The 26061-nt window shown below is 41.0% G+C and overlaps 2 protein-coding genes across 2 annotated transcripts in view; one reads left to right on the plus strand and one right to left on the minus strand.

Annotated features, from left to right (window-relative positions):
- The first annotated feature begins 1066 nt into the window (after positions 1-1066).
- Positions 1067-4794, plus strand: LOC144475115 (uncharacterized). The gene is made up of 5 exons (XM_078190695.1): positions 1067-1176; positions 3491-3704; positions 3798-4016; positions 4186-4371; positions 4610-4794. Exons 1-5 carry the CDS (start codon positions 1067-1069, stop codon positions 4727-4729), a joined length of 849 nt encoding a protein of 282 aa, XP_078046821.1. The 3' UTR covers positions 4730-4794.
- A 934-nt stretch (positions 4795-5728) lies between these two features.
- Positions 5729-26061, minus strand: part of Mp (collagen XV/XVIII-type protein multiplexin) — a 292407-nt gene continuing 272074 nt past the window's right edge. The window contains exons 11-23 of the mRNA XM_078190578.1: positions 17187-17216; positions 16421-16790; positions 15657-16018; positions 14135-14239; positions 10568-10811; positions 10264-10344; positions 9999-10093; positions 9824-9916; positions 9512-9634; positions 9382-9396; positions 8751-8945; positions 8489-8604; positions 5729-8082 (exon numbers count right to left, since the gene is read on the minus strand). Coding sequence (XP_078046704.1) covers positions 7788-8082; positions 8489-8604; positions 8751-8945; positions 9382-9396; positions 9512-9634; positions 9824-9916; positions 9999-10093; positions 10264-10344; positions 10568-10811; positions 14135-14239; positions 15657-16018; positions 16421-16790; positions 17187-17216 — 2124 coding nt within the window. The 3' untranslated portion in view covers positions 5729-7787. The remainder of the gene's footprint in view (positions 8083-8488; positions 8605-8750; positions 8946-9381; positions 9397-9511; positions 9635-9823; positions 9917-9998; positions 10094-10263; positions 10345-10567; positions 10812-14134; positions 14240-15656; positions 16019-16420; positions 16791-17186; positions 17217-26061) is intronic.

Below are 26061 nucleotides of genomic sequence, written 5' to 3' on the forward strand. Positions count from 1 at the left end.
CTTACTTTGCATCTCGGTAGGACAGTGATCGATGGAATGAATATTCATTTAATTTTTCTGAAAGCCACGGCTCGAAAGTCGCTAATGCGCGTCGACGAAATTTCTCCCGAGTGATGACAGTTTTAACGAGACGTTAACTGCGTCTGACCAGGGAAAACCCTAACCGGAGGACACGCCGTAGGAAGGAAAAACGCTCGACGACGTCGCGTTTCTGTGTCGGATATTGCGTAAAACCGCGCACTGAAATGGACGGACGCCTATTACGAGGCGGCACAAGGCGTTCGCTTTCATTAAGGAAAGTATTTCTGCTTCGAGGAAGGCCCATAAAGGGCTATCGTCGCGCTCTTCGCGTTTCGTTGTCGCTCTCGTTCGTCCGTTAATCGTCTCAACACTTTCGAAATATCGTGGCCCGTCGCGCCGGCACGATTGGAAAATTTCTAAAACATGATTCAAGCTTCTCAGAATCCGTGGATAGCGACGGCGATCCGATTCGGTAGCGATGAAGAACTAATTATGAGAAGCGGAGCGACGACGCGCTCGGAACCGTAAACGATCGCATGTGACGAAACCTAATGAGAATGATTTGATCGATGGCTAGTCGGAGATGTTTCACGACGTGCCAGTCGAAAGAATGATCTTAAACGATATTACTTGGCTGCCAACCCAATCAAATAAATAAAATTCAACAAGCTTAAGGTACTTTGTGGCGTAGGTCGAGTCGGTAAGGGGGAGACTCGCAAACATATTAGTTCTTGAGGTAGGAATGTGGTAAAAAAGGTTCAGATAAACATCGTGGAAATTGGTTTAGAACGGCCGGATGCATCTACCTGCAAGCCCCGATATGCAACGGACCTGTGAAAAACAGTGCCCTTCCTCCTGTTCAAACGCAACATTACCTTTCTAACGTACGAGGTATTGTGAACACAGCCGATCGTCACCATCTACGGTATTTGTTTCGTCGGATTCGATGAACACGTCGCTTCACGTTTGTTGGACCTCCTGTAAAAGAAGAAAAATATTTTGTGATAAGTTTCTGTTGTGTATCCAATTTTCGAAGGCATTTAAAATGGATAAACGAAGGCAGTCAACGCATTCGGAAAACTTGTCCGCCATCGAGTTGAAGAGGCTCAGCGAGAAAGCAAAAATTGCCAGCGTTTATCACAGAGCCGTGGAAAAGTTCCGAAGGAACGCAAACCTTTCTCACGTTGTCCACGTTGGCTTCCACATTTTCCAATTTGTACGATTTGTATATTTATATTTATATTATATTATTTTCCAATCGAGACCTGGATAGAGAAATTTCTCCGAATAGATATCAATTAGGTTATAAAATCGAAAGATCAAAAAATACTCAAACAATCCATTTTTCATTTTTCTGTTTTTGTATTTAAAAAATTCTTGAAAAGTCTAAATTCAGTCATGTCGTTTTTATGAATCGACTCGTTAATTATTAACGCCCGGTAGACGCCGTGAAAAACAATATAAAAATATACGTACTTTGAACAAGCACAAGTTCTTAACCTCTTAGGCACGACGCGCCACTCCAGTGGCTTTCGTGAATAGTTCGTGCTTTACTCAATCGTTTCACTATTTATTAAAGCAAACAATTAAAGTGAAACTGTGTGTATACAATACATTAAGAAAAGAACATATATTATTAATACTATATATAGATATACGGGAAAAGTATATATTAACACATTAAAGGCGGGAGTCGCAGTAATACAATTTATCTCGATTGTAGCTTAAAGGCGGGAATTGTATTAGTACGGTTTGCAACCTCATTGCGCAATCTATGCGCAAGCCATGCGCACTTTACATTTCTATTTAGTATGTCTTGTGGTTTGAAGCGTTACCTAGCAAACTTTCGTCAAGATCCCCCGCCTTTAATGTGTTAAGAGAAAATGGTAATGTATTTACGAAAAGCTTTGTTTGCGTAAAATCCTGCCGTGCCTGAGAGGTTAAACGTATCGTCAACAAACCATTGTTCCCACGCGAGCGTTATAGTTCCGATAATCCGGTGTCACATATTCGAGGATTATATTTCGTCGTGACATTAGTAACCCATATTTCCAGATTGCCAGCGAAATCCAGATCAGAACCAAAACTTTGATAAAAATGACACGAGCGAAGAATGCGATAATATTTACGAAACGTAATCGCATTTTTCACAATAACAGAAACGTTTTCTGTCGGCTCAGAGTTTCCTTCCTTGTGTCGGTCTGTGATTAACGCTGTCCCCGATTTAATTTCGCTAGCGACCGTGCCCGCGAGTCGGTTACAAGAATGCGATAATATTTGCGAAACGTAAATGCATTTTTCTACAATAACACAAACGCTTTCTGTTGACGCTGTCTCCCGTTTTCTAGCGTCGGTCTGTGATTAACGCTGGCCCCGATTTAATTTCGCTGGCGACTGCTGTACATAACCTGCGAATCGCTTACCTGGATTAACAAAATACGGAATGATTCATTCGCGGTCTGAGAATCGTAGGGGATCCTCTTGCGTTTCGTTATCTAATCGGTCACGAAATCCGTATATATGTGCGTGCATATCGCGTAGAACGTGCGTATCGGTGACCGATTTCTTCTGTTTCTTCTGCGTAATTGTACGACTATAAACACCAGAGAAGGAAGAACGTGTTTCGACATGGGATAACACTTTGTTCCGGTTTGTGACTGATTCTGACGACATTTTATGTACGACTTTTTGCTATAATGTATACAGGGTGTCTCGTTTAATCGACTCAGTTAAATACATTCGAAACCGTCGATGATATTAATAAATTGTTTGAAATAGAATTTGGAATAGAATTTTAGGGGACTCGTAATGTGATATTAATAATCTTATTCTTTTAATAATGACATTTATTGAGAAAACTCATTGTAAGTGTAATTTATGCGACTGTTGTTGCTTTTAAAAATTGCAAGCACACGGTTAACACAGTTCTGATCGATTATGCACAAAGTTTATGGGCTGTGTAATAAAACCGCAGAAGCGCCTTTAGTTACGGTTCGTTGATGCATCTGTTTTCGAGACGCTTCCTGTTCACCATTATCTTCTCGCAGATAATCTAATATTGTTTGCCGCTCTGTTTAGTTATGACAGTCACCAGAGAAACAAACAGACAGTGTGAAATTCTATCCTGACCAGTCACAAATCTTGCTTAACATTGCCCTCAATACCAATCGGTGACCGACGTACTTATTTCTTTTTTATCTATCTTTCACAATCTAGTTTTTCCTTATTTTATGTTTGCAAATCGATTTCCGTTCATCTCTTCATGGATTTAAAGAGACAATATCTTTTTATTTAACCAATGTTTCCATGAATAGTTAAATAAAATATAGATTTATATGAACGTCTATAGTTTATATCCAAAGAATGCTATGAATGTAAAAGAGTGCTGGCATTTTCAACTTAATTTCTGATCAGACTAATTTTCAATAACTCATTGCCATGTCTGGTTCAAGTTTGTTCATAATTTCAGGGATACCATACAGATTATTGCCCTCACCATTGTAATCTTCCATTACACGCACCATCATGTGAATAAAAATCGTCGAGTAACCGACGACTCGGTACCTTACCTGCCCGAAGAAAGAAACCCGATTTTCTATATTTATCCGGCTTGCATGCTCATGAATTCAATATTTACATATTTCTGGCTTTACACGGACAAACTGATGCGAGGACCCTACATCGTATTTTATAACATTATTAATTAATATTTATAATTTGCAATTCAATTCTAAAAATGGATCTCCATCGTTTAAATTTGTTAAAAATGTTTCCAGCCCCTGATCGGTTGCTTCGTCGCAGCCTTCTTATTGTTTCTGGCCGCTGTAATAGAGATGAAACACGCCGACATGTATCTCGATTTGTCGGAGATCTCGGATGCCGAGCTGATATCGCATCCAGTTTTTATTCACAATTTCATCATGGCTTTGCTATCGCTTTTTTGTATGAATATATACCTCATACAGGCTTGGATCTTGGTCGACTATTGGCAGTCGGTGTGTAATATTAATTAGTAGTTCCTTTGGATCAAACAGACACACTAATACATATTTAATATATAATATAAGTAACGAAAAATGATCAAATCGACATAAAGAATAGTGGAGGGTTAATAAAAATGATTATCTTCTTTTCTATGTAATTCAATATAGTTTCCCCTTTCAGATAAGAGAATACAATATTAGCGATGCATCTAACGATGTACCAGCTACCGACTCCAGCACCGAGACCGACCTAAGCGAAATTAGCAAGCACGATCATAAAATGAAAGAGATGCCTGGCGCATTGGACCCAATTCCAAAGTTAGAGAAATTCCCTTCGTTGTCGTCGATATCACGGACAGTCAGCGTCGTAAGCAATTAATATTATTATATTATAAATCAAATATATATTTTCATTGATATTTTAATTTTACTTTATGGCAATACTCGCGCCATCTAATAGAAATTTCTATCACAACTCCGTTGATAACTTCTCGTACGTGGATTAATTTCTCCAACATCTTTAGACAAAAATAAATTTATTATAAAACAATTGATTATTATGGGAATGGAGAAGGAAGTAATATGAAGCGTAAAATTATTTTTAGAATGTAGAAGACGAACCTGTCATTTTCTACTGCTGTTTCGTGGATTTTCATAATTACATGAAGCATCGGAAGTTATTGGGCAGACCATTACACGAATTTAAAGTAGTTCATGTAATGTGATATATTTGTTATAAAAATTAATGAACCCTGTAAGAGCATTTATGTGTTCTGTACTTTTTGATATAATGGGTGACATCTGCAGGTAAGAATTTAAAACTCTGACCGTGGATAAGAGCACGAACGAACTATAGAAAGAGCCTCATTGGCGCTGATGAGATATCAAAGCCATTACACCATATGTTACTTATTTATATGTCTTACTTATTTATTGCTTAAATATAAATAAAAATTAAATCGAGCGTCATTGAACATAATGACGAACAGCTACGACTGCTAAACAAATTACCGACAGTTGATGTCGGCTAACGGTTTCAGTATTTTGCCGCTAGGCGTAGCGGCGCCATTTTGATATCTGTTGCAGTTTGGAAGTGCTGTTTCTCGTCGGAGCATCTCCGATTTCTTTAAAACCATAGTCTGCGTTGCTATCGACGACGATCGACATAGTCTCTGTGAGGATCTTCGTGGACACTGTCAGCTTCGTTCACGACAACAGTACAAGATATTTTGGGTGTTTGTGCAATACTTACATGGAGGCATAATTCGCGATCAGTGTGGAATAATAGTGCAGCGACAGCGAACGTTAGCGTAATCTTTGTCGTGTTATATACATGGATTACAACATTTACAACAGAATGGGTGAGTTTTCCATTAATAATATTTGTGACATTATTGTAATTAATCTGAAATTCATAAAATTCTTGTTCGTTACTTTGATCGTGGTTCAAAGCAGTCGCGGCCTGGCTTCGGTCAGCCGGCTCGCGCGCTTGGTTGAAACCTCGTGCGCGCGCAGCCAACTTTATTCATTAATAACTCGTTAACGAAGCCGCGAGTCGCATTTTTACTAAGGAAAAAGTTACTTGAAATAGCCTCAGGAACCCCCCATTTCCCGGTGTTTCTATAATTACGGATCACCCTGTATAAGACTAAATTTAAAATATTAAAATTAGTTGGTCAATTAGAATGGTATTCAAATAATCTACGTATACAGTTTTCTTCATGTTTTTTTATTTAGAAAGACAATAATAAAGTGTACAAATCATACAAAATTTCGAAACAAAACGGTCCTCGGTGCAAACTATATCGAAGGATAGTTGGTTTTACATAGGGGGGGATGTCAATGGTCTACGTTACGACATCGAGGGAATCATTCGATACGAATTATTCGCCAACAAGCATGCTGACATAACCTAAACATATTAGACCGACGATATTTCTCCTTTTACTTAAACCCTTAAAATTACCTGTTATGTTAGTGGTATCGTATTTTTTTTTCTTCGAATTATAGACACTGACGTAAATTCGATTTATGCTCGATGTAAAACGGGCAGACATTCAAACACGATTACGACAGTTCGCAAAAATGGCAACGTTTTTTTTTTCTTCTCAACGAACTATAAATAAGTTATAAAATATTGCTACGTATATGCTAGTAGTATAGAAAGCTTTATCAACTGTGTTTTACTTGGTTAGGCCATTTCTCTTTTTGCGTTCTGTCTGGTTCTGGATCGCGGTTGATCACGATTGTTTCTAAACATACGGGAGATCTTCGTCTAAAGTTAAAAGCACAAGAAAACCACACGAAAGCTCAGATTAATTAAAATGCATATTAATCAAAATGCATGCACAAAAAACATAAAATCAAAATTAACGCGAAACAGATGTAACAATTAGAATAAAAGAAGAGCGAATACTAGAATAACGCATTTTGTTTTAAAACAATTAATCAGATTGAACAAATTAACATTTATAATGTTTTTCAGGGGATGAATACTTAAACGTTAAGTATTATTCGATCTTATACAGTTACGTAACTCGTCGGAAAGGAATTGCAGATTTTAAACCGAAATCGATTACGAAAATCATTTTCGTAATAAATTCTGAGTAAGTAAATTGGTTGACGTGATAACGAAGAGAAGAATAGGTCGTCAATTACCTCCGCAAATTTTCATAAAAGTTATCTCGATTAATTGACGTTCATTTAGATCTCGATTATAGAGCATCCAAGCAACTTCCAAGCGAAAACTGAAATCTATTTTCATATATTCATATACGGGGGATGGTTCAATTATTAAACTATTCCTGGTAGCACAATCGATCCACCTAAAATGTCCCACACGTTTAGAACCACTCTTCGGATCGCAAAACATCGCGGTTGATCTACACGGAGCATAAATCCGGATTCCTCTCGCTGAACTGAACTGGTCTTCTCGCGGAATCTTTCGTTAATTCAACTTCGTGTTCCTTACAATCTAAACATACACACTCATATGTAATTGGCTAAAGTGTAAATGCAATTCGATCGCGGATTATGATCTCCGTTCTTTCTTTTTCTTTTTATTTAGGTCGTAGGACAGTCATTAGTTTAAAAGTAGTTACGTTGGTGATTCTGTGTGTTTCCTGGGTTTGTTTTTTTTTAAATCCATCCCTTATCCCTTAAAAAGTAAATAAATGACTCGCGGCGGTTGCATTCTTGTCACGGCTTTAAGAATCTCTTTCCTCGTAATAGTAGTCTAAGTACTCTGGACGTTTATCGTGATGTAGGGACTCTTAATGACGTCTAGCCGATATAATGCCCCCGTCATCGGGATCGAACGTCGATGAAGCGTCCCCGCAACTCGCGGGCATCCCGACAGCGACAGACGCGAGAGAATGCAGGCAATCGATATAATGACACACTGATGAACGATGTCTAGACGATCAGTCTTGTTTCTTATTAAAGAGAACGGAAACTCGTGTAAAGCGTTGACTAATGACTCGCGACTTTATGGATTAATAACCTTTGGAGTTTGAAGATAGACTTTATGGTCAGCCCTCTTTCGCACGGAAACGAGATGCTCGCTGGATCATTTAGCGCTCCTAAAGACTTCCCTTTTCAACAAACTCTTCGATGACAGATCTCAACCGGTTCGCGCGCGCGTCAAAGGATCGGATCTCAATCGGTCCGCGCGCGCGTCAAAGGATCGGATCTCAACCGGTCAAAGGATCAACCCGAGCATCTCGATTCCCAATTGCGTAACGAGCGAATTGCTTTATTATTTTAGTAGATCGTAGTTAGCGGTTAATTCTCCATCAGAGCGTCCAAGTACTCCTTGTAATCGGCCTCCGACATCTCCTCCTCGTCCTCCGGAACTTCGACGCTCCTCTTCCTTCTTGTGGTCTCGCTGGTCACTTCTATACAGAGTAGCGCGAACTTGTTATCGCAGGAATAACGAACTTGCTCCAAGAGGTAGCCGCCGGTCAGGGGCGAGCCTAATCCGTAACGATCCGAACGGCTCGAATGCCAAGCGTCGCAGTACGTGTCCATCGCGCGATCCCCTAATTTGTGCGAGCCGTGCCACGCCACTTTCTCCGGCCTGGAATCACACGGAAACGTTTGTGAACAATTTTTTTGTTTTTCTTTCTTTTTTAGTTCGCCGCAACGGGAATCTGCTGGCGGCGGAGTAATTGATTTTGAAACCGCGTTTGTGTTGCAGCGTGCGCCACGTTCTACCGTGTATCGAAGTATAGAAAGGGTGGTATAGCCTAACATTGTCGTAGGAAATATCTCCGTTTGCTTTCAATTTATTAATATGTTATCACTAACTCGTTTCATAATTATTGGGCTTTTTTGAAGTTTTTAAAAATCAATTAATAGTTTCGTTTGCATTATAACTAATTGACCCAAAATTTAACACAATGTTCATATTATTGTCACTCGTTACTAGATTATTTATTTAAACGCAACGCGATTAACCGGAAAAAAAGATGTTAATACAGTACCATGCGAAGTCGGTGAGGATATTTTTCCCGTTGAAACTGTAAATCCTTGGATTCTGCGAGAAGTACGCGCCATTTCCATTGAACATCTCTTTCCAAGAATTGAAGAGCACGTCTCCCTGAAATGTCAAGAAAAATATATTTATATAATATAATAATATACATAGAATTATTAAGCTGGTTATATACGCAGGAAAACACCGTTCCGCATTTAAACATTTACACGGAGGCTCGCGGAATTAATATACTTCAGATTCGCAATTACCTTTATGTTGACAATGGGAAGATCTCTATCCCCGAGGCTTACAATGCTGTCGACGTTCTGTACCCTGGAGCTAAGGAATGCACGGAACGTGCCCCTTAATCCTGCTCGGTTTGCTTGTCGATAACAAGCGTAGTCTGCTGATCGCACACCGTGCATGTCCCCGGTATACGGTTCATTCAACGCAGCCATTCGCAACTAAAAATTATGCTATTGTTGTAATCCTTCATTCAATGTATAACACGTATAGTTAAATATAAAGTTAAATCATGTGGACCGCGGAGTTAAATATATAATATAATAAATATATATGTATATATGGTAGGCAGCCATTCGTAACTAAAATTCCAATTCCACGATTCCGATTAAATTCCACGATTTCAATTTATTTCTTCTCAAATGTCGTACGAAACAAATATCTTCTGTATTATCGTTTCGGTGTCCAATTTTCGGATTCAAAGACTCTTAGAACTTTAATTAAAAGTAAATAGTCTCTAGTTTACCTGTCGGCGGACAAAAAGACGTCGGGGGTATTGCAAGGATAAATGGAAGGAGGAATGCGAGGTAGCTAATCTTCGTGTTCGCTCGTCACTCGAAAGCGATATTAAAAGGTTAATTGCGTTCGCAAACTTACCATTCGGGGATACCACTTGGCAGCGGAAAGAGGATTCAATTAAAATTAGGTAATCCATCAATTCGTTTCTCATAGATAATATTAGGTTGGTATTTTACGTTCGACGGAATTAAGTCGGCGACACACTCACCCCTATTCCGTCCGCTTTCACTGGTATCTGGTTGATCAGGTTCGAAGCCTCGAAAGGTGGATTCGCCGGTGGCGGAGACGTTGTCGGTGGCGCAGGAGTAGTTATGGGTAGAAGCGAGCCCAGCTGGAAAGCACGGGACGAATACATCTAATTAAATCGATCAACGCGAACGTCGCTTCCTTGTTCAGTCTCAAAATAGCATTACATCTTGTAGCATTTTTATTCTCTCCAATGTTTTCCATTATATTTCAGCGAGTCCAACGTTTTACATTCTCTTTGTTTCGTGTCTTATAAATATTAAAATATACTAACAGCGATATATTGCCAGCCGTTGTTCACTCTCACGAGCAAGGCCTGCTCGTCGATGATGTACGCTAGGGTGCCAACCGGACTCACGCCGGACATCTGGGAGAAGAATTTCAGATTAAATTAGATTAAATTAGATTCGAATATTTCTTCGCATTCTTCGTCGATTAAAAAGATTTACTTTGGTCATAGCTTCGGTATTTTGGAAAGTCACTGCTCCAGGCACGATTTTCGTCGTAGTCTCCAAAGGACCTCTCGTCGCAGCGGTCGCAGCACCTGATTAAAACGTGTATGCGTATTAAGACTGGAATAGCCAACAAGCAATTAAAGAGAAATCCATAACGTGGTCCTATTTTAACGATATCAATCAAAGGAGCATTTAACATTCGCGTAGATAAAATTTCTGAATAAAAGAAATTATAATATATGATACGACTATATTTTACCTAAGCGATCTTTCAACTCTTTCAGTTGCTTCAGCTCGCGAAGTGCCTTCAATTCGTCCAGGCTAGATCTGAGTCCTTGTACTGCAAAAGAAACGTGTTATTTTTATAAATTGAATTTCTTTCTAATTACTTGATTATATATCAATAACAAGGGTTTAGAATTTTATTTCAATTTCAATATTCAACAGAATAACATCCATAATTATTTATTACTATTAATTTCCATCGCGAGTCGTACTCGTTAAAGTAGCGGCAAGGGGTTAACACAGAAACCCAATGAAATTAATATTTGACATTGCTTCACCTTGTCTGACGCCGTAGTTGTCTCGTTCGCCGAAAATATGACCTCTGCCGAGCCCGGTGTCTTCTTTTTGTCCAACCAAAGACATACCAGGTGGCCCCGGTGGTCCCGGTGGTCCCGGTGGTCCTGGAACTGGAATGTACTTCCCTTGTAACTCGGCAGCCTGTCCAGGAGCTCCTGGAGGTCCTGGAGGTCCTCTTTCGCCGGGAATACCGGGGAAGCCATCATCCCCTTTCGCTCCTTTCATCTGTATCGGTTTCGGATAGAAATACAAATTTAATATCTTCAGCAAGATACTATACTCAAAACAACATTCGAAGAAAACGCTTTTCAATTTCCAATATTTTTACAAGCTTTTCGAATTTTCCAAAAACCTATACAGCTTTTAGATAAACGATATATCATGACTAGCAATTTATCGGTAAATTAAAAATAGTCGACTCTGCTTCGTTAACAATTTTACCATTAATTTATTCTATCTTAACCCTTTGCATTTGGAGGCAACGCTAAAAATTGTTACAGTATTTCTAAAAGTAATTTTTATATTCTATATTATAAAAGAGCTTCTGTGTTTTGACAAACAGATTCGATACGGAAAAGAACTAATAAGTTTATTTGTTCAGATTAATCGATCGGCAGCCGGCGATAGTAAATTGGATATTCGAAATTGGAATTGGTATCGGAGTATGGAGTAACCAATTAATAGAAGGCGATAACGTTATTACAACTTCTATGTAATTTAATGATCGTCTACAAATAACGCGAGACTTCGTTCCCTCTGCGCAACGTAAAAGCAAAGTCGCAAAATACATAAACAAATTAATGCGTGTTTGGAGAAGATTTTTATACTTGCTCTTTAGGAGTAAATGAATGAAATAAAATTATATAAACATAAATAAATTGGTACTTGTTTGGAGAAGATTTTTATACTTGTTCTTTCGTAGTAAGAAACGTGTCAATTTCTGATCTGTCACAGGCATTCTAGATTTTCCCCAACCCGTGCGAATCGGCACGAATTATTGGACGCGTCTTCGCTCCGATAGGGCCTTCACGGGAACGCAATAAAACCGTGCGCCGGTGCCTTTACGCTCATGCGAGGCTTTTAAAGCAAACTGCAGTGAATTAAATTCTGCCACGAGCATTCGCCCCGGCCGCTTGTCACTCGTCGGCTGCGCGTCGCGGGGAAACTTTCGATGAATTTCTGTTCGCCGCGCCGTAGAAATCGGGTCGGTCGCCGCATCGGTGACCGATAAGGACGGCTTCGAAACGAATAAACAAACGAAATAGAGAAATCGTGGAAAAGTGGAACCGAAAACCAAAAAAAATGAAGAGAGAAACGGAACACGGCCGGGCGTCAAACACACACTTGTATTAATTTCCGTCGGTGCCATCTTTTTTACTTCTTGTTCAACGAGACTTGTCGGTGTGTACCGCGCGCGGGGGAGGGTAGAGGGGAGAGGGGAAGAGGGGTTGATCTACGAGCCCTCGGTACAAGACCGTGGCTTGCCAAGCCGCTCGTTTCGAGTAAAAAATGTTCCCGGACTGTTTGAACTTGTCCGGCCACGGCTGCAATCCGGGACACGGGCGGACCGGGGGCCGTCGATTTTTTAAATAAACAGAGAGGTTCCGAACGAACTGCGGCGGATGCTGCGCGGCCGGCGGAAACAACCGTAGAACACCGAGTGAATTAATACGTTTTCTCACACAACACGCGGGAATTTATGAAGATGATTATACAATCACAATCGGCTGTAATGCACTATTGTTTAAGTATAATGAAGTCGCGGGGCTCCGGGCAACCGCGGACGTACGTTACATCGGTTAGAAACGCGCGTGTAATCGCCAATTATTTTCCAATCGCGAGTTTGTCAGCGTAGTTTTATCATCGCAGTTTCTATTTTTCATATAACAAAATTTGTTTACTGCAAAGTATTGCAGTAAGAAAGAAAGGCAGTGTCAAAATTAATCGATTTATCTAATTGGATAAACTTATATTTTTAAGCAAAAGAATTGAATTTTCCTTCGTATTTTAAATCCGCAATTAGTTAGTTGCCAATCTAATGTATCGTAACGTGACAGTCGAGTGTTTCGAAGCATTTATAAATTCAGAGTCTATCGAACACGATTTTTCGAAAATTATATGTTACAACAAGCAAACGCGGACCCCCCTGGCTAGCGAGACATTTTTCATCGGAACGACCTGTCCAACAATCTCTGAAAGTTCGCAACAAAGGTCGTAGATTACAGCGTGCATACATCTCACTTTAACCAGTCACTTGCCGCGAGACAAGATAAAATACGCATCCATTAAGTTTATTTGTTCCACGTTGGAAACCCTAACATTTTCCTTTTCCGTCTCTTTTCCTTTCTACTCTTGCCGCGTGTGTGAAAACGCGACATGAATCAAGCAGGAAAAACTGGCACGAATTTTGATGGCTCGGAAATGGTAAAATATGTAAGTTCTTCCGCGAAGCTCGCTTTATTTCAGAGTCTTCTCGTAAAAGACATGCTCGCGTTTCTGTTAATTCAGTTCCATTAATATGTGATCGCGTGTTAATATATTCCATTAATACATAAATAAATAGCTGCGAGCTTTCGAAAGTTATCAAACGTAATTTCTGTCGCAAGTTTCTTGACGAAAGTTTTTGGGGAGCGAGAAATTTCTTTTTTCGAGAAACGTATTTTAGTAACTACATATTCGTTATTTAAAATAAACGAACGACAATGCGAATGCAAATACAAATGATACAAGCGCGCAAGAATTATAATCGATATGCAAAATTGAAGATAAACAAGAGAGAAAGACGATGTAATTTTATGGATCAACTGGAAACGTTCCGTTTTATTGTATAAAATTATTTATTGTAAATATTTTTACCTGATCATTCGCTTAACAAACAATTCGCCGATGAACTTAAATTTTAACGCAATTCTTTCTACCGTATTAACAGAATATGGATTCTTCTCGATTAATAAATACAGCGACAAGTTAAACGGGAAAGTAATAATAGAGGAATCGTGTAAAGTTATACAGAACGTCGCGTGTCTTTCGTTCGAGGCTCGTCCATTTAGAGATACGAAACAAAGTGTACATATTTGACGTGTCATACCGGAATGTGAACGACGTTAACTCAAACATATACTATACAGTCAGTCCCATAAGTGTTCGTATCCTCATTGCTTCTAAGAGAAATTTGTTGAAACCAAGGGACGCGTGTAAGATTTTGCGAAAAACTTTTTATTACGAACGAACACGTGTGTAAAGTTCATTTATACCAAATTATAACAAAATTGATTAACTAATAAGAAAAATATATTGATTTTACTAAACAGGCATTCTCTAAACTTTTCCTCCTCCGTCGCATCCAAAAATATTAAATAAGATGATAAAAAGTTTATTGCAAAATTGCATCCCTTGATTTTAAGAGATTTCTCTTATATGCAATGGGGGTACGAATACTTATGGGACCGACTGTATAACTTCGAAAGTTCTGCTGTCGAGCGTTGACCATTTTCGCAGCTACGATTTTGACGAGAGAGAGAGAGGGAGAGACGGTAAATTGTACTTACACCGATGGAAACCCCGTAAGAGTTCAGCGATCCGGGCTCTCCTTTTTCTCCCTTGGGTCCCGTCGGTCCAACAGGTCCGGGTAGTCCGGGAGTTCCAGGCCGGCCCTGTTAGAGATCGTTACCGATACATAACGTTCGTGTTCTACCATCCTGTCCATGAATATTCTATGTTCATTAACCCTTTAATTAATCTCGTGCGCAGTAATGCGACCCAGCAAACGTTCGCTCCATTACTGAGATTTCTAATTTTATCGGATAATTATTACACTACTCCCGATACCTCCGGTACGATCAATAAGTCAGATTAATTCGATATTATTTGGTTTATGCCCGAACCTTCTCGCCGTGGCAAAATTCTCATCGATAGCGCTAAATATAGCGCTATATAGCGAATAAATGGGTTATAAAGCCGCAACGATGAACCTTTCGATTCGAAATTTGAGTTTCAATTTCAAAATTTTGATTTCGCGATCTTCGAACGACTTTGTAACATTTTCAACGCGGTTCAACGATCTTTCCCGATAATTCGTCGTTTTTCTATTAAAATTAGAAGATTACGAGATTCCTTAATACTAGATGATTTCAATGAGCAATACTTACTTTCATACCGTTCTGTGTTCAGCATTCGAGAAAAAATAATCGACATTTTAGAATTGCAATTTTCACACGTTTACAACGCCGTCAAATAATTGCTATCCGAATTCGTGACAGCAATGTCTTCTTTCGATATGATTTATTTGAATAGTTATGCATCTCTATCATAACTGTAAAGATTAGAATTAAACCGAAAGTTTATCGAAAAACATCTCTGTCCATACATTTTAACGAAGCAGCGAACACATAGTCCAGCAAGCATGTCTCTTTTTCTAATATCGATGATTAAGTTCTCGCATAGGTAATGTGTGTGTTTTTTTAAGAAAATTTAAGCACTGAACTTCCTTCAAAATTTAAAGCTAAATTTTACACTTTAAAGCTAAAAAGATCTAAACATTTTCACAGTGTTCCGTACCACATTACCCTTGCGAAAACTTAATAGGAAATGAAACGAAAAGGATGAGTTTACTATTCTATACTATATCTCTACACCCATAGGAAAAAGTATTCGATCAGTGCAGAAAGTATTCAAATCTAATTTTTCAATATGAAATAATTATTTCACTGTACATTCAAATGTAGTAACTCCGGATATTGTATATCGTATATTGCATGCTGTATGTTGCGTACTGTATATTGTGTACTCTATACTCTATACTGTCATACTTTATATTGTACATTTAAAAAATATTAGTGAACTGGAAAAAAGCGTCCGTTCCTAAAAATAGAAAATATATCATAGATAGGTGATAGGTCGTTGAAACCGTGACACGATTCCCCTCGAACCATAGACATACAGATAGACCGATAGCCGCTTGATTTGTTTGATCGAATACTTTTTTGTCAGGTTCGTGTGGAAATAAATTGCAGGAAAGTTGCAACAGCTAGACTGATCGATAGGGTGTAGTAGAAGAAGAGATCCTCGTACCGTCCATCCTGGCAACCCGAACTCTCCCTTGATTCCCTGTTTGCCAGGTGGTCCCATGGGACCCGGCGGTCCCGCGGGACCGGGTTGCCCGGGTCTGCCTCGCCTGCCCCTCTTGCCCTCCTCGCCCTTGATGGTGACGTAGCCGTCGGAGCTTATTATCGCCGTCGCCCCTGGCGGGCCCACCTCGCCTTTTTCACCCTTGCCCGGCTCGCCTTTGTTGCCCTGAGGTCCTTGGATGCCATTCACACCAGGAATTCCGGCCGGTCCAGAATCACCCTTGTCTCCTTTCTCGCCTTTGGTACCCTTATCTCCTTGGTACCCGCGCGCCCCGCTCTCGCCTTTCTCGCCCCTTTGTCTTAACCCTAATTAATTAACAGGAACGCATGAGAATGTTTTCGGCTAGATTATGCAGCGCCGAGCGCGCCACCTCCGCCCGGAAAGATCGCGTGACTCGTCGTTGCGGAACTATTAGGTTGGCGCATATGAAATGTCGGTTGTTTAAGCGAATATATGAAGCTGTATATCTTTCTTTCAAAAGCTGAAAAACCGATTTCTTTAGAAAAGATTCAAATAATTCTGAATTGGATCCTGATTGGCTCTGTGATAATGACCCACGAATTATAAATTCTAAAATTCTAAAAATCTAAATTCTAAAATTCTAAACATCTAAATTCTCAAATCTATATTCTAGAATTCTAAAAATATGAATTGTAAAATAAAAAAGATCCGAAAACCGAGGGTAATAAAATCTGTTGGAGCATTACCTATATCACCAACATTTATCTCGCCAGGACCGCTCAACGCTGTTATGCCTGGTGGTCCAGGAGGCCCTGGCTGCCCAATTTTGCCTTCCGGTCCAGTGTCACCCTTGTCGCCCTTCTCCGCCGGTCTTCCATTTTCACCCGGAGCTCCGGGAAGGCCCGGCGCCCCCGGAGCACCGGGCTCACCCTTGAATCCTTGGATACCTCTTGAACCTTCTTTCCCGTGATCGCCCTTCGCGCCCTTCGGCCCTATCTCGCCTCTGTCTCCTTTGGAGCCAGCGATACCAGGGACACCTTTCTGTCCTTGACTTCCCGGCACTCCTGCTTCACCCTTCTGTCCTGGTCTACCCGGCCTCATCGTGATGTCCTCCGTCTGAAATCATATGCAGCTATTAGTCAAATTATTTTTAACAGTTTAAAAAATATTTCAATTAATTTTCAATCGATCCACCGAATAACTAAAACTAGAAAATTTAAATACTGTAGTGGCGCGATTACAGAGGAATTGATAGTTCACTTAACCCCTTATAATCTAAAACAATATAATTCCTTCCATAGGTAGATAAATATTATTAATGAAATTCACAGATAACAGATTTATCATAAGATATCACCAGTTTCTTGAAATTCCGTATTACCGATTAAATCAAGTGCAAATTCTCCGCGAACGACAATTCGGATCTCCGTTAATTCGTGTTTCTCCTGATTTTGATGAATCCCAAATAGATCCCGTAACCGTGCGTCGCCTAAATAACGTATTGTTACTCACCCTGTAAATGCCACGCGGCTTCCAGCTGGGCTGCATGCGCATAATAGACGAAATTTCTCTATTTAATCATCATCGGTGTAAAGTCGTGCGAGACTGAAGGCGACCGACTTGCGGCGCCCGACTACCACCTCCCCCCCTTTGTAACGTCTAATGATCGCTGACGAACAATTCGTGCTCAAACAATCATACGTATTACACGGCGATACACTTCGCGACGGTATGGTTTAACTATTGGTCAGGTCTGTGTTCGTGCTTGGTCGCAGAGTTACAGAGAAATTGATCATTCGCTTCGATGATCTACGAGCAGCGAATAGTTTGGACTTCAAATTATATTGGACCATTCATTAATCGTCTATATATAATAAATTATTCATTAGTCTATATACAGTATAGTAGTCTCTTATTCAGTATTTAATACTCTATATAGAATAAATTATTTGGACTATTAATAGTTTAACTTCTACAATTATAATACTTCATAAAGTTAGGCCAACTCCTGAATTCAACATCCTTGAATCAATTTTCCTCCTGAAATCATTTACTCCTAATTGCCGTTCGAATAAATGATTTTTTTCAGGATAAGATCACCGCTGACTTTCGTCCAGCAACAGAATTATCGCGTCAGCAATTTTTATAACAAATAAAACTGACGGAGGAATGGAAAAGCTCGGAAATGTAAAGAGTCGTCGCCGGGACAGAGTTTTACGGGATCGTAAGTTATTCATTCGGATTAGGTTAGCGCCGGACCTTAGATTGGGTGTTTGCCGGACACCTTCATTTGCATATACTGTTTTCCCACTTTGCTTTTCATTTCTACTTAGTTTTACGTTTCCGCGGTGTACTGGCTTAAATACCCCGCTCGTTACCGCCGATAGGGAAACGTGTCGAAGAAAAACAGCATTTGCGATCGAATTTCTCACTTTCAAATAAATGCAGTAGATAAGATATTTTTTTGAAAAATAATTAGAAAAATTACCTTGGGGATAACAGCGTAATATTATTAGCAAAGATTCTTGTGAAAAGGGTTCATGAACGATTGCCGCGAAATCGTCAAACGTGGAAATCGAAGCCTGCGTGTGTGCGGTTTGCGAAAAAATGCGAACATTAAACAAACTTCTGCGTTTCTCTGGACGAGAAAAGGTCCGCTCGAAAGGAGAAATTGGCGTTCGGATCAAATCGACGATGCACGGTGGTTGATCAGCGTTGTGCCCAGGTAATTGAATCTTCAAACGTGCGCACGCGAAAAAAAGAGAGGGGGCAGAAACGGTTGAAAGAGTTAGTCCGGAGGCTTGAATAGGGGGAGGAGGAGGAGGAGGAGGGAAACACTGGGAAAAAGCGGGCAGAGCAACGACGCGCGTTCTCTCGCGTCTCTCTATCCGTGAATGCATGTATCAAATCCACTCGATCGACACTCGTTTATTCAAATGTTTTACAGCCCTCCGCTTCTGTAACCGTTATCGGATCGAGTGTACTTTCTTTTACGTTTTATCAACGCCGAATGGGTCCGGCCGCGACTATTTATCAACGCCGGTATTTGTTCCCGTGTATGTCATGCCAGCGCGGGGGAGGGTTACCCAAAACCATTTCCAGCAAGTGGTTCCAAACTTTCGGACTCCCATTGACAGAGAAAGCGCCGCATTCAGGGGTGGGCATCTTTCATCCGACCTCTTCTTCTCTTTTATCTTCAAAGGGGCCTTATCGCGATCCCGCTCTAATGCGACCGGAGTGATTGAAAAGCCGCGCCGAATTACCAGTAATTCTATGGACGGGTCTGTCTCGTTGCGGCACACCTTTTTAGAAAATCGATGGGAAAGCTCCTTTGCGCGTCATTTAATCAATGATTTTTACCAAAGAGTTTCATTCATCTGCAGGAATTTTTGTAAAATTTTAGCGCCATCCTTGACGCTAGATTTACGAAATAAATTATTTCGATAAGTTAAAAATATTTCTAAACTAAGGTTCCATGGAAGAAAAGCTATCCCAACAATTTTGTTACAATAAATTGTTACTTACTTGTAATAAATTGTTAGACGGCGAGTCAAGATAGGATGATACCGAACTTTTCAACCAAAAGCGATAGAGCACAGTACGTAAAAAAGTTAAGTGTTAATGGACGTATGCGTGCGCGAACTTTTCGCATCAATTTATTTCGCAAAATGAATTACCTGAAAATGTCCCATACCGGTAGCGATGCTCGCGTATGCAAAATATAGCGTCGACGGACGCCTGTATAGTTTTATTTTACTTATTTTCAGTTCCACCACAGTAACAGTACAGCAAGTTTCACGAATGAATGTTTTGACAGAAGTATGGTATTTAATTTTAATTCTAGTCTTAAAATATTATAATTTTTTTAGGTATTTGAATGTTTTATGGAATAATTACAATTAGAATACAAGTTGCCTTGCCATACTTTTGGATATTAATATTCTTTTATTCTGAGCAACTATTAATTAAGTAACTGACCGAGTAACTAACTATTAAGTTATTTATTGAATTTTATTTATTTCCATTTAATTTGGAAGTACGGGGGTAATTCTGGATTACATTTTAATTAACGGGGTTGATAGCTGTGTTTTATTAAGTTTAATTAGAATTAGATATTAGTTCATTTCAGTTCGGTTGCATAACTATGCATTAAATTGTGCCGTTTCTAATAAGCTCCCTTCCGCGTCACGTGCATCCTAAAATTTTCACAGACCCCCCCGCAACAATACCATATATGTAACCGAGCGTACATTTTAGGCGAACGCCAGGTTTACAGGGCGCGGTATACAGAAATTTTCGCGTATCCTGTGACCGCTGATCCGAGTAGATATTTGTAATGTGCAGCGGGGCGCTGCTTACGGAGACAAGTCCGAGGAACTCAAATATTCTATAGAACCCCGGGAGCTGTAGGTTAGCGATGTAAATTAACCCGGGGCTAACGTTGCAACACGTCATTTGATGTGATGGGATCTAATATGGCTGACGTTGAAACGCGTCATTCTACGTAATGATACCGTGTTCCCGGTGAACGAAGAACGGTGTAAAATAAAACATGTAACGCGTATGCATTCTATATGCCACCGAATAAACATGGATAAGTTGAAATAACCATTGTTAATGCAAAGATCGCGTAATCGTGGCAATTATGCAAAGCATGTAAAATTGTGTATTGCATACGTGCAAATGTATAGTAACGGTAATAACTCGAAAGTCACTGTACATGGAGATAAATTCATTTTTCCATGTTCCACTGATAGTAAACTAAAAATATATAAACACCGACTTGTCCAATCGTTTCAGCGTTTAATTCTATGAAGCGAACGCCGCGGTTCGACTAATTTTTACGTTTCGCTTTGGTCGAGCATGTCTCTTACCCTGTGCGAATTTTTTCTCGATCTCGCGGAAGCGATGGGAAACGGTTAGTTAGTCGTGGTTGTTTTAATTCGCGCATCCGGCGCCGTCGAATGGCAGAGAAGGTCGGACACGGCGGAGTTCTCGTTACGGTATAGCACAGAGAGTTATGAACACGGTGGTGGCGGCGGCGTGGTGTACACCCGGAATAAAATGATCTGCAATATGGTGATCTCGTAGCGGATGAAACTTGCGTGCTCGTAAACTTCGTCCGTTACATGATCTAATTCAGATTTCAGTCCGCGCACGGGCCGGGTATCATTCGGCGCCGGGTAGTTGGCGCAACTGATTCGCAGACACCCGGGAAAACGGTCGAGCCACCGCTCGACAGATGTGTCTTTTCGTGGAAGAGACGAGAGTCGCGCGCGTTCCCCTAAGCAAGTTGGCGCCAGCGGAGAGAGAGAGTCGCTCACCTGGCCGGGGTACCGCGTACTACCTTAGTTGGTACAGCCTAGAAATTGGTTTCTGTATACTCCGGGGAAATCGGGGTCTTCTATGTTGGAGCACGGGTTACCCCGGCGTCGGGTCACGTAAGATAACACTCGGGGCCGTACCAGGGTTCACACTTCCTCTTTCGGGGATTCGCGAAGCCTTTGCCGTGGACGCGAACTTCTCCTGGGAACGGCGAAGCCACGGAGACTCTCTCTCCCTCTCTCTCTCTCTCTCTGGTCACCGCCCCTGGCTTTCCCTAAGTTTCAGCAAGATTTCACCCCGCTCTGCCCTTTAACGCTTTACCGACCAGTCGTAAAAAAGCTTAATGGTAAATTTTCATTTTATTTATTTTATCAATCGCGAGAGTAATAAGTCTTGCATGTTAGAACTAAACAATTTCTGACTAGATAAATGAATTAGCATTTGTTGAGCATTTATATTTTATTCGATATAAGCGAAGGTTGTTTACACAAAAATAGAGAAGACTAATTTCATAAAATCTCGTTTAATATTGAATCGAATCGCCACGATAAAAATGTCATAATTTTACAGAATCTCAGTAATTTTAACTAGTAATGCGATCAATGTTTATAACATATTTACGAATCTGTTTTTGACAATGTTCGAGCTTCTTTATCTATATTTGTCTCTGCAATTATATTTCGAACAAACAAATGTTTAATTTTAAACAGTTCCACGCGTCGTATATAACCAAAAGAAAAAAATATGATATCTTCGATCGTACAATAAAAATAGACTATATTTCTAAGAAACGTAAAATTCCCCCGAAAATTCGCGGTTCCATTTTAATTTCTTTCCTCTTAGCGCCGGCTAATTTCGCGAAGATGAGCGAGCCGAATTTCGCGGGATCCCGAACGCGTTCGAAACGTGTCGCGTACAAAGTATTATTCGTGAGGAGCTTTGCCGTGTCGAGAAATCTTTTACCTCGGCCACGCAACGGTGCCGGAACACGCGAAAAGCGAGTAGTAGCGCGGGGCGAAGGCTTTAAAGGCTTCAATATCTCTCTGCGAAACTTTCCTCATGCGCTCCCCGAGACTGCCTTTTCGAACGGGTTTCATATTGTTCCGGTGTAAGACGTTAACATCCGATGTTCGGGAATGCTACGTGTTTGTCATCGAACTTCGGCAGAGTAAATGAGCGTTTCCCTGATTTATCGGGTACCTGTCGAACGTGTCGGATTAATTAAAGGTTCTCCCCCCTCCTGGGAGAACTTGCAGAGGTTTATTATTTCTTAAGAAAACGAAAGCTTTAACGTTTGATGGAAGTGCATTTTTTGGAACTTGAGAAAATTGATTACGTTTTTTCAGATTTGTTCGCGAGAAAATCCGGCAGAGTTTTTTTAAACGTTATTCGTGTATATTTAAACTATTACTTAATTTTTCTCGAAGCTTGGCGAATGCATGTTTGCTAATTATATCCACGGGAAATTACGTACAGCAATGTAATGTATCGCTATTTTCTGAAACATAAGAATGTTCGCCAACAGTGAAGCTGAACGCACTGATGAATGTTTTCCCATCCCGGAATTTAATCTCCCGCTACAATATTTATTTCCCTCATTATTTTACTCGTCGCTTCGATACCGGTTACGCAAACCGCGCTTGAAAAACGTTTCCCAACGACACCGCACGCTCTCGAGTTTCGTAAAACAAACGAAACGGTCCCGGCGAATTCAAACGATAATTGAACGGAAGAAAGTGCGCGCAACTTCGTCGAGGTATCGAGAAGTTTATCCGGGCGAGCAGGGGGGGTTTCCAGAAAAATCCGAAACTTCTGGTTGCAGGGGCCGCGAGCGAGAAATCATACCACTTCGTTATGTTTAATTTGTTTCCTTTTTGCGGCCCCCGCGTTCTTTGTAGTGGCACGCTTCCAAATGTTACGTCGGAGGAGCGAAACGAGCGGCCCGACCTCGCCTGCTAATTGTTGAAACGTCGGGAAGTAGAGAAAGAGCTTTGTTCGTTCCTCCTCCTCCCTCCCCCCTCCCCGCTCCCAAGTACGTTAAAAGCACGAAAAAGTACGGAAAATCGTGCCGCGCCCGTAGCCCGGCCACGATCGTAGCTATCGCGGTAATAATTTCATTGAATTGCTTGCCGTTAGCGAGAGACTTCGGCCCCCACCCCCTCTGCCCCCCTTCGATTCTTCGCGGTTCGAGCGAACGAAGATTATCCTTTCGCTGAATAGAATCTCCCGACCCCGGGCTCGTTCGCTCCTTCTTTTTTCTCCGCCGTTGATTTTAATCGGATATTAATTATATTAGATAATTCCCGGCCGTTATCAGAAATCGCTGGCGTCGTTACCCTTTCTTACGGCTCGCCTCGAAGGCTGCGATCCCAAAGAAAAAGATAGCGCACGCTTGCTATCTCTAATTTCTCGCGTTATAACTATGACACTTGCGATTAATAAAATAAAATCAAAGTAGAAACGAAAATTGCCTTAAATGTTTCACGGCCGAATAACCGATCGGTAAATTGTTGAGAAGAAAAGTTTACAATCGAGAACTTGGTAACTTAGTAACTTAGAGACGCCATTGGAACGTCTAGTTCTGTCGATCTATATTTGCCAGTTCGATCGCTCGAAATACACCGAAAGAAAGAGTCTCGGAACAAAATAGATGTCGGGTGTTAAATATTTGATGCTGCGTTGATTAAAACCAGCCACGAATTTAACCCGGGTCGCTCCGATTCGCTGGGATACGTTCCGAACGTTCTAACAATTTTCGTCGGCGCGATCGCTGCCGGAGCATTAATTTCGCAGCAGCCCAAGACGGCTCTTGTCCGCGGAATATTCATGCCACTTAGATCTCGTTCATTAAAACGAGCTCCGCCCTTAAGATTTCATCGGTTTCAATCCGCGCGTAAATTATCAACGATCCGGCGGTGTTCGCTCGCAGATGATTTCTACGGTATTAACCCTTTGCACTTCAGGAGTGACCGTAAGTCACTATTTGACATTGTTTTACAATGTTTTGAAAATATTTTTATGTTATCAAATCTATTTGGTTTTGAAGAATTGTTCAAAGTATAATTGTTATACTCATTCAATTTCGCGTGCATAAATTGTATGAATGAGTTATAGCAAATTAAGATACTATAGGTCATCTAAAATAAGTTTGGATATGGAGTTAAAATGGCGTCGAGTGCATAGTGTTAATATCGAATCGATTTAACCCCTCGCACCCCTTTTAGGTCGAAATAAAATTCTGTCTTTTCGCCACTAATATTTAAGCGCCGAACCAATTAAAAGCACACTATAGATATTGCAATTATTTTTGGAATAATTTCTTCGAGGAGAAATAAAATTAAGCGCGCTATAGATATGAATTTTATTTCTCCTGCAAGAAATTATTCCAAACGAAAACTATTTAGTTATTGTAACAGCAGGGATAAAAAGCACTGGAAGGGTTTAAGGCGGGCAGCAATGACTCTCTCTCCAGCCGGTGGCATTTCCGCTCGATTTTGAAATCTGATAAATAATGCTAGGGCAACGAGAGGTGGGCGCGAAATAGTACACGACGCGAACGGTGTCGGTGAAATTTGAAAAACACCGGGTCTCCCGGGCTATCGGCGATACGCGGTGGCATGTTTACCCGTGGCCGCGGCCACGGAATACGGAATCGTAGCTTTATTTTTCACCGTCGCCGCCGCGTATCGGCTACGTTTCGCACCCTATTTAATTTCCACGCTGGTTCCGCGCCCGGAAAAATAGGTCATCCGCGGTCGCGTGTTCGACGATGCATCTGTCCGGTGCGCCGATGCATCGCGCGCGCGCGCCCGCTCGGCTTCTGCTCGCTTTTAATCGCGGCCCGGAACAACAAGGAGGCTGGCGATGCGCGCGAGACGAAGCCAAGGAGGAGGAACACGGGCATGTGCCGTGAAGGCTTGCAACCACCGCCGCCGCCGCGGGAATGGAACGAAAAAGATGGACACACTGCCTTTGCCTTCCGCACGGTTGCTAAGTCCCCGCGGAGCGATATCGCGTTCCATTTCCATTCAACGAGTTTCTTGTCGCCCGAGCTATACCGCACCGGCGAGACAACGAACAATGGCTTGCCACCGTGTGCGAGGGAACACGGTGCTCGCCGGCTCGAAGAATTTTCCAAGACTTTTTCCGAAATTTAATCTCTCCCGACCCTGGACCCTTCCGCTGACGCCTAAATAATTCTCTGAATTCCTTGAACCATTTCTTAAATTTCACTCGAAATGAACCATTAATTAAATCGTCTTTCACGTAACAAATAAATTGCATCATTGCAATTATACGTTATGCATTCTTGATAGAGTAGGAGGAAATAGTGGACGCGTAGGAAATTCACGCTGAAAATGTGAAGATTGCGATTTGACAAAAATTCGGACGACTATAGCCAACAGACTTTTACATGACAAAACCTCGCGTTGTTTCCTTCGCTCGCGAAGAAATAAAGTTAAGCGTATTCGCTTCTTATTGCGGATCCTGTCTCTTTGCAACCATCGCCTGTTTCTCCCCGCGACGCGTTCTTCTCGCAAAGAAACCGTCTTAAAAACGAGCTAAACGCGGCAGTCGTTTCATCTCCTGCGAACGTTTCGCATCAACGAAAAGTAAATTGTTGCTTAAATTGAAGCTGAAAGTGTCTACTTTACAATGCCGGAAGGTACATTCCCGTAAAACGACCGGGGATTTTTTTATGATTTTTCAAATCAATCTAGAGGGGGTATTTGGCCGCCTGGGGCTCATTTTTGGACTTCGGGCGCGTTTCCAACAACTTTTTCGTGAAGCAATTTGAACCGCAAGTAGGTTAAATTGAAGCTGAAAGTGTCTACTTTACAATGCCGGAAGGTACATTCCCGTAAAACGGTCTGGGATTTTTTTATGATTTTTCAAATCAATCTAGAGGGGGTATTTAGCCGCCTGGGGCCCATTTTTGGACTTAGGGCGCGTTTCCAACAACTTTCCCGTGGAGCAATTTGAACCGCAAGTAGGTTAAATTGAAGCTGAGAGTGTCTACTTTACAATGCCGGAAGGTACATTCCCGTAAAACGACCGGGGA

Source organism: Augochlora pura, chromosome 9 (assembly GCF_028453695.1).
Source record: "Augochlora pura isolate Apur16 chromosome 9, APUR_v2.2.1, whole genome shotgun sequence".
Classification (NCBI taxonomy): Eukaryota; Metazoa; Arthropoda; class Insecta; order Hymenoptera; family Halictidae; genus Augochlora; species Augochlora pura.

Excerpts from the sequence above, each read along its gene's own strand:
- LOC144475115 (XM_078190695.1), top strand. The coding sequence starts at position 1,067 with ATGGATAAACGAAGGCAGTCAACGCATTCGGAAAACTTGTCCGCCATC. Across the intron at positions 3,705-3,797 it reads TGATGCGAGGACCCTACATC|CCCCTGATCGGTTGCTTCGT; the intron begins GTATTTTATAAC and ends AAATGTTTCCAG. Across the intron at positions 4,017-4,185 it reads TGGTCGACTATTGGCAGTCG|ATAAGAGAATACAATATTAG; the intron begins GTGTGTAATATT and ends TTCCCCTTTCAG.